This window comes from Oncorhynchus mykiss, chromosome 6 (genome assembly GCF_013265735.2).
Source record: "Oncorhynchus mykiss isolate Arlee chromosome 6, USDA_OmykA_1.1, whole genome shotgun sequence".
Lineage (NCBI taxonomy): Eukaryota > Metazoa > Chordata > Actinopteri > Salmoniformes > Salmonidae > Oncorhynchus > Oncorhynchus mykiss.
Window position 1 is genome coordinate 93664015 of NC_048570.1, and position 9559 is coordinate 93673573.

At 40.9% G+C, this 9559-nt stretch overlaps 1 protein-coding gene across 1 annotated transcript; it reads right to left on the reverse strand.

The window, feature by feature from the left end:
- Positions 1–650: 650 nt before the first annotated feature.
- On the reverse strand, positions 651–8813 carry LOC110513840 (gamma-aminobutyric acid receptor-associated protein-like 2). Its single transcript, XM_036981620.1, has 4 exons — positions 8438–8813; positions 7187–7242; positions 3469–3641; positions 651–1238 (listed from the first exon to the last, which is right to left on the reverse strand). The coding sequence occupies exons 1-4, from the start codon at positions 8469–8471 to the stop codon at positions 1148–1150; spliced, it is 354 nt and encodes a 117-aa protein (XP_036837515.1). The 5' UTR covers positions 8472–8813; the 3' UTR covers positions 651–1147.
- Between the last annotated feature and the right edge of the window lie 746 nt (positions 8814–9559).

The window sequence follows — 9559 nt, forward strand, 5'->3', positions numbered from 1 at the left end:
AATGCTGTAATAACAGTGTGTTACTTTATGAACTGGTATAATGCTGTAATAACAGTCTGTTACTTTATGAACTGGTATAATGCTGTAGTAACAGTCTGTTACTTTATGAACTGGTATAATGCTGTAATTACAGTCTGTTACTTTATGAACTGGTATAATGCTGTAATAACAGTGTGTTACTTTATGAACTGGTATGATGCTGTAATAACAGTGTGTTACTTTATGAACTGGTATGATGCTGTAATAACAGTGTGTTACTTTATGAACTGGTATAATGCTGTAGTAACAGTCTGTTACTTTATGAACTGGTATAATGCTGTAGTAACAGTCTGTTACTTTATGAACTGGTATAATGCTGTAATTACAGTCTGTTACTTTATGAACTGGTATAATGCTGTAATAACAGTGTGTTACTTTATGAACTGGTATGATGCTGTAATAACAGTGTGTTACTTTATGAACTGGTATGATGCTGTAATAACAGTGTGTTACTTTATGAACTGGTATGATGCTGTAATAACAGTGTGTTACTTTATGAACTGGTATGATGCTGTAATAACAGTGTGTTACTTTAGGGCTGGATCAGAACAGTTGTTCTCCAGGACCCGAAGAGGAAGAACCCTGGTATAAAGTCAATAACAACACAAGGATCATTCACATTTTTTTTATTGGTTAGGTCATCCAGCTACCTTACCGTTCAAATAGTTAAAATTATTTGAAATATAAATCTTCAAGGATAAAAGCCAAACTAAAAGGGAAACTTCAAAAACAAAAAATATTATTTCACGAATGAAAAAAAAACAAAAAAAACCTCAAAAGCTCCTAAACTAATGTAAAGCACAAAACGTCAGACAAAACCAAAACAGTCATTCCAATGTGTATCACTATACATATCATCATCATAATAATAATAATAATAATAATAATATTAATAAATGAGTGTGTACAGCATCGATACAAAACATGTGCAGGAATAGATTAGACAGACTGGTGACACACATCATGATGGTTCTCACTCAACGGATCACTCTCTTCCATCTATTTATTTTTTCTTCTTTTCTCTGGGGTTTCCCAGGGCTTCTCCCAGGGGTTGGGGTGTGTGAGTTAGGGCGGTGGGCGGTGGGCCAGGTGTTGTATTCTGTCGGGTCTAGACGCCGAAGGTGTTCTCTCCGCTGTACGCCACGTATAAAAACCCGTCCTCGTCCTTCTCCTTCTCGTACAGCTGTCCCATGGTGATGCTGCAACGGGAGGTCACAACAAAACACAGAGAGGAGGAGGAGGAGGAAATGGGAGAAGTAAACAGACTGCGGCCCAAACGCCAAGCTATTCCCTATACACGGCTCACCATAGGGCTCTGGTCAAAATGTAGTGCACTATGTAGGGGAGTAGGGTGCCGTTCGGGACACACTCCACATACTACTCAAGTGAACAGAGGGGATGGAATGTTGCAGTAGGTCTAAATGCTGCTTAGTGTTGAGTCACCGTCAACAGAATGAAGCCATGTATCTGAAATACCACGTAGAGTGACTGGTATCAGCTGCAGGCTGTTTGGTAATGTCTGTTCATTGTTTACTGCTGTTGTCTTGATAGGACACTAATAAATCTTTAGGCAGGGATTGAACTCATAGAGCAGCGCGCTGGGCAGCCCACAATGTGGCTTTTAAAAAGGCATTTTACCCAACGTTTGCTGAGATCGCATTGATGGCTCAATCTGAATATACCTTTAAGGATGCTATACCGTGGATCTAACACGTACCAGATTGAATGTTAGCCTTCATTTACAACGCATTCCGAAAGATTTCAGACCCCTTGACTTTTTCCACATTTTGTTACAGTCTTATTCTAACATGTATTAAATAATTTTTAAAAAATACTCATCAATCTACACACAATACCCCATAATGACATCACAATACCCCATAACGACATCACAATACCCCATAATACCACCAAGTAAATACCACAATACCACCAAGTAAATACAGGTTTTAAGAAATTTATGAAAACGTATTTACATAAGTATTCAGATCCTTCACTATGAAACTCCAAACTGAGCTCAGGTGCATCCTGTTTACCTTAATCATCCTTGAGATGTTTCTACAACTTGATTGGAGTCCAACTGTGGTAAATTCAATTGATTGGACATGATTTGGAAAGGCCCTCACACCTGTCTATATAAAAGGTCCCACAGTTGACAGTGCATGTCAGAACAAAAACCAAGCCATGAGGTCAAAGGAATTGTCCATAGAGCTCAGAGACAGGATTGTATCGAGGCACAGATCTGGGGAAGGGTACCAAAACATGTCTACAGCATTGACGGTCCCCAAGAACACAGAGGCCCTAGTTAACCTGGCGTGTCAAGTTTGTAGAGTCATACCGAAGAAGACTCAATGCTGTAATCGTTGCCAAAGGTGCTTCAACAAAGTACTGAGTAAAGGGTCTGAATACTTAGGTAAATAATTATTTTTGATAAATTAGCGAAAATTTCTAACAAAACCTCTTAGCTTTGTCATTATGGGGTATTGCGATGTCATTATGGGGTGTTGTGATGTCATTATGGGGTATTGTGATGTCATTATGGGGTATTATGATGTCATTATAGGGTATTGTGATGTCATTATGGGGTATTGTGTGTAGCTTGATGAAGAAAAAAAACTATTTTTATAAATTTTGGAATAAGGCTGTAAACATCACAAACTGTGGAAAAAGTCAAGGGGTCTGAATACTTTCCGAATGCACTGGATTTGTGTATAACTCAAGCTAAAGGATATCCTGCGGGAGCAGCAAGCCAGTTCTAACCCAGCAGCCACTAGTATCCGTGGGTTCAGACCAGGACCCAGCCCAGCAGCCACTAGTATCGGTGGGTTCAGACCAGGACCCAACCCAGCAGCCACTAGTATTCGTGGGTTCAGACCAGGACCTGGATGCTGTGTCTGGTTAACCCACCAGCGTGTCTATATTTATAACTCATGTCCCCGGTTAACCTGGTTAACCCACCAGCGTGTCTATATTTATAACTCATGTCCCTGGTTAACCCACCAGCGTGTCTATATTTATAACTCATGTCCCTAGTTAACCTGGTTAACCCACCAGCTTGTCTATATCTATACCTCATGTCCCTGGTTAACCCACCAGCGTGTCTATATTTATAACTCATGTCCCTGGTTAACCTGGTTAACCCACCAGCTTGTCTATATCTATACCTCATGTCCCTGGTTAACCCACCAGTGTGTCTATATCTATAACTCATGTCCCTGGTTAACCTGGTTAACCTACCAGCTTGTCTATATGTATACCTCATGTCCCAGGCTAACCTGGTAAAACCTAGCCTCTAGTATATTTGTGCTGTATGGTCAGTGTCTGACAACATCAGTGGCTGAAAGCAGTGTTTTATCTATTTAACTTGGGGAAATATCGTTTTCTAAGGTGCCATTTCAGATTATTCCACTGAGTGCTTAGAGTTCCGACCTGGACTGAGGCACGGTCTTATCGACGAAGAGGAAGATGGCCTTCTCCGAGGGCAGCTGGATGCGTTTCCTGATGATCCACATGAACTGGGCCACCGTGATGTCAGAGGGGACCAAATACTTCCTCTTGTCGATGTCCACAATCTGAGACCCAGACACCTTCTCCACGATCACCTACAAAACAGACAACACAGAGTCATGTCATATTGGATGTTTATAAGTGTTCACATAAATTGCCCTCCTGGAACAATAAAGATTTACTGAATTGAAAGATATGACAGCGTTGGGATGTGCATCTTTCCCTTTCAAGACGATTCGATACACATCTAGATACAGGGACTCCAACACCATAGAGGAACCATATGTATCTAGTTACAGGGACTCCAACACCATAGAGGAACCATATGTATCTAGTTACAGGGACTCCAACACCATAGAGGAACCATGTGTATCTAGATACAGGGACTCCAACACCATAGAATAACCATATGTATCTAGATACAGGGACTCCAACACCATAGAGGAACCATATGTATCTAGATACAGGGACTCCAACACCATAGAGGAACCATATGTATCTAGATACAGGGACTCCAACACCATAGAGGAACCATATGTATCTAGATACAGGGACTCCAACACCATAGAGGAACCATATGTATCTAGATACAGGGACTCCAACATCATAGAGGAACCATATGTATCTAGATACAGGGACTCCAACACCATAGAGGAACCATATGTATCTAGATACAGGGACTCCAACACCATAGAGGAACCATATGTATCTAGATACAGGGACTCCAACACCATAGAGGAACCATATGTATCTAGATACAGGGACTCCAACACCATAGAGGAACCATATGTATCTAGATACAGGGACTCCAACACCATAGAAGAACCATATGTATCTAGATACAGGGACTCCAACACCATAGAGGAACCATATGTATCTAGATACAGGGACTCCAACACCATAGAGGAACCATATGTATCTAGATACAGGGACTCCAACACCATAGAGGAACCATATGTATCTAGATACAGGGACTCCAACACCATAGAGGAACCATATGTATCTAGATACAGGGACTCCAACACCATAGAGGAACCATATGTATCTAGATACAGGGACTCCAACACCATAGAGGAACCATATGTATCTAGATACAGGGACTCCAACACCATAGAGGAACCATATGTATCTAGATACAGGGACTCCAACACCATAGAGGAACCATATGTATCTAGATACAGGGACTCCAACACCATAGAGGAACCATATGCATCTAGATACAGGGACTCCAACACCATAGAATAACCATATGTATCTAGATACAGGGACTCCAAGAACCTATATTGTCGAAACATATTTTTTTTAAATAAATTAAAGCTGAAATGGCTTGAGTCGATAAGTATTCAACCCCTTTACTGGCCAGCCTAAATAAAGTTCAGGAGAAACAATGGGTTGCACAAGTCACATAATAAGTTGCATGGACTCACTGTGTGCAATAATAGTGTTTAACATGATTTCTGAATGAATACCTCATCTCTGTACCCCAAACATACAGATAATTGTAAGGTCCCTCAGTAGAGCAGTGGATTTGAAACACAGATTCAACTACAAAGACCAGGGATGTTTTCCAATACCTAGCAAAGAAGGGCTCCTATTGGTAGATGGGTGTAAAAACATGTTTTTAAATCAGACTATTGAATATCCCTTTGAGCATGGTGAAGTTATTAATAACAGTTTAGATGGTGTATAAATACACCCCGTAACTCCGGGTGGAGTTATAGTTTTGACTAAATCATCTTGAAAATCTATGGAAAAAAAAATGGTTGTCTAGCGATGATCAACAACCAATTTGACAGAGCTTGAAGAATTTTGAAAGAATAACTGGGCAAATATTGTACAATCCAGGTGTGCAAAGATCTCAGAGACTTACCCAGAAAGATACACAGCTGTAATCACTGGCAGACGTGATTCTAACATGTATCAGCGGTGTGAAAACTGTACTTATGTGGAAAACAAATATTTAATCCATTTTAGAATAAGGCTGTAACGTAACAAAACATGTAAAAAGTCCACGGGTCTGAATACTTTACAAATACACTGCATGTCTGTTTTCACTTTGTCATTACGGTGTGTAGATGGGTGAGATTTTTAAAAAAAAATATTCTTTCCATTTTGAATTCAGGCTGGAACAAGAAACTGTGTAATAAGTCAAGGGGTATGAATACTTTCTGAAGGCTCTGTACGTGCAATTTGACACGAAATGATGAGCTGCATTTTCAGAAGATAGAAATAATAGAATATGATGCAACAAAAAATAAATAATACTAATGTGAACCGGCGATTCCTAATGTTTTCTGACCGATGCTATGCTACATTTGGATCGGTTTGGGGTCCACTTGTGTCACTTGTGTTCCTCAAAAGTCGGTCCCTCTCCTTGTTCGGGCGGCGTTCGACGTTCGCCTCACCGGCCTTCTGGCCACCACCGATCCACTTTGTCTTATCACACCTGGCTTCACTCAACCAATCACCTGTTCATTATTTAACCCTCTGTTCCCCCATGTTTTGTTTGTGAGTGATTGTTTATTGTAATTCGGTCCGTCTTTGTGATGTTACTTTGTATATTTGTCTTTTTTGAGTGAAGTACGTTGGTTACTCATATCTGCTGTCCTGCGCCTGACTCTCTACACCAGCTACAAACAGGACCTTTACACCTATTCCCCAATAGGGCTCTGGTGTCATATCTGCTGTCCTGCGCCTGACTCTCTACACCAGCTACACACAGGACCCATTACACCTATTCCCCAATAGGGCTCTGGTGTCATATCTGCTGTCCTGCGCCTGACTCTCTACACCAGCTACACACAGGACCCATTACACCTATTCCCCAATAGGGCTCTGGTGTCATATCTGCTGTCCTGCGCCTGACTCTCTACACCAGCTACACACAGGACCCATTACACCTATTCCCCAATAGGGCTCTGGTGTCATATCTGCTGTCCTGCGCCTGACTCTCTACACCAGCTACACACAGGACCCATTACACCTATTCCCCAATAGGGCTCTGGTGTCATATCTGCTGTCCTGCGCCTGACTCTCTACACCAGCTACACACAGGACCCATTACACCTATTCCCCAATAGGGCTCTGGTGTCATATCTGCTGTCCTGCGCCTGACTCTCTACACCAGCTACACACCTTTACAGAATGCATCTTAAACATTTGAATTGGGGATCGATGTGCATCCATTACAGCCTGATGAGACAGACATAAAAAATTCACTGTTAAATTGTAATAAATATGTTATAACGATGAGTGAAACACTTTTATAAAGTTATTTTAACAAAAAATCCCGCTGTACCTAATATCATTAATAACCCATTAGACGTTAGGAGTTAGCATAGCAGGGCTCAGAGCTAAATGGACATTCCTTCGGTCCCTACAGAGTTAGGTAGTAAATCATTTTCTGTACCTTACCTGAAATAATATGCCTCTAGGGCAATTCAGACTGATTGAGGAGTCTTTTTTACTGAAGAACGTGCTTCGTTTCTATTACAGTGTTTTCGTATATCTGTTTTGCATTTCATATTGATGAGTTTATTTTCATCTGTAAAAGAGACATCGGTCTCAGCATGACTTCCTGTCAAAAAATTAAAAGGTACAACAATACATCCAAAACCCAGTGAAAACCCGTCTCACTCACCGGAACCCTATCTGGGTACTTGCTGCGTATTTTGGCCGACTCTATACACCGATGTTCTGTTGAGAAGAAGAGATGGATTGAGAGACGTTGTGAAGGGTGTTACACTGTCATCGGTACAGTAATACAACATGTTTCAAATCCTCCTGGTTCCCGGGAGGGTAGGCGTTTTGCTCCAGCCTTTACTCTAAACCAGCCGATTCAGCTAATCAAGAACCTTAAGAGCCACTTAGATTAGTAGAATAGGCCGGTGGGTTGCCCCCCTGACCTACTCAGTTCACCAAAAAGCAGGGTTGTGTCCCAACATGCCCCCCCTATTCCCTGTGTAGTGCACTACTTTTAACCAAGGCTCTGGTCAAAAGTAGTGCACTATATAGGGAATAGGGTTCCATTTGGAACTCACACTCTTGGGTGGCTGTGACAGGAGGATCAACATTTGACAAGAGGTCACATGACGTTGCCTGACCCGAGATCCACAGGCATCAGCAGCAGCTGTTGGACACCAGATGCACTCTGGGTAATCACTAGCAAAAGCTGCCAATTCACTGGGCTAAATATGTCAATATTTCCCCTAGGCTACTTCTCTATGTGTCAATCTAACGCATAAGCCATACAGGTGTGGCCTATATCCAAATTATGTAACAAAAGGGAAAAGAAAACTCTGGAATAGACTTTTGTTAAAATATATAAATAATTTTTGCAATGTTATGTAAGAATATTTCAGCAATATATCGTTGTAATGTTATCACAATAATAACCTAATGTTCAGGGGATATGACATGCGTCAGGAGCATAGGATTGAGACAACATTTTGCCAACTGTTTTTTAGAACAGAATAGGCCTAGTTCTATTTGACATTATATATTTACTTTCAATATCACTATCATATCAGTTGTCATGTCAATAGGAACGACATGTTCAGAATCGAGGTGATTCAAAATTAAAACGCATAGCACATTTAACCAATAAAACAACCAATCCATTAGCAATATTTGACTAATGTCTTTTAAACAAGACATTAAGTGACGTCGACATACAATTTCGATTAACTTCGTAGTGTTATTTTGTAGCCAAAGGACTCAACAACATCTGAGCGGCTAGGCCACTACAGTCAGCCAATGTTAGTGCAGAAAAGTGGCCAATCATAATCAGCAAATACCATTTAAAAAAAGAAGAATACAGAGGAGATACATATTTGTTCCTATTTTGACAATTTTGTTATTTGCCTTTTATGAAACAAGTAAGCCCCTTTACCCAGGGAATGATCCTCCTTGAACATCCATTTCATGGTGGCTGATTCCGGGAGAGTTTGCTCGATGCGCAGTAAAATCGTAGAGGGTTGGTGAGGAATCAGACAGTGACAAAAAAAGAAAGAAAGATTGCTATTGCTGTATTCCTAAAACTCAAAACAATGTAAAAATGTTGACCAAGAACGTCAACAATGTAGCAAAACAAGTCTCAGTCGGCCTCAGCGCTTCCCAGGCGATGCCGTCACTATGGGACTGTACCATCGCATCGCAGGGGACGGAGGCTGATTCGAGTGGGTGCGGTTCAGAGGACACACATGCTGCGCTGATTATCAGATCTTTACAACGCCTCGGTGTTTAACGTCTGCGTGTTTAACGTCCAATCACCAAGCCACACGATAAAGACGTAGCTAACAGTCTGCTATAACCTAGAGCAGGTCTGTGCAGAGTTTGTATCTCTGGAACATATCTAGGATCTCAGTCTACTTTCGTTCTTTTTTTTTTAAAGGTACTTGCTGTTCTGGATCATTCCAACTCGAATTTACCCCATTGAATTTACATTTAAAATGGTTAATGTTAGGGTAAGGGCTCTGGTTGTTTTAGGGTAAGGGTTAGGATTTAGGTTATGGACGTCCCAAAGATCCCGGATAGCATTGAATTTTTTTAAAACATTACATTCTGGTCTAGAAGCTGGAGACTCTTACCTCCCTCACTAGCTTTAAGCACCAGCTGTCAGAGCAGCTCACAGATCACTGCACCTGTACATAGCTCATCTGTAAATAGCCCATCCAATCTACCTACCTCATCCCCATTCTGTATTTATTTATTTATCTTGTTCCTTTGCACCCCAGTATCTCTACTTGCACATTTATCTTCTGCACACCCTACCATTCCAGTGTTTAATTGCTATATTGTAATTACTTCACCACCATGGCCTATTTATTGCCTTACCTCTCTTATCCTACCTCATTTACACACACTGTATATTGATTTTTCTACTGTGTTATTGATTGTATGTTTGTTTATTCCATGTGTTACTGTGTTGTTGTATGTGTCGAACTGCTTTGCTTTGCAAATGAGAACTTGTTCTCAACTAGCCTACCTGGTTAAATAAAGGTGTTCTCAACTA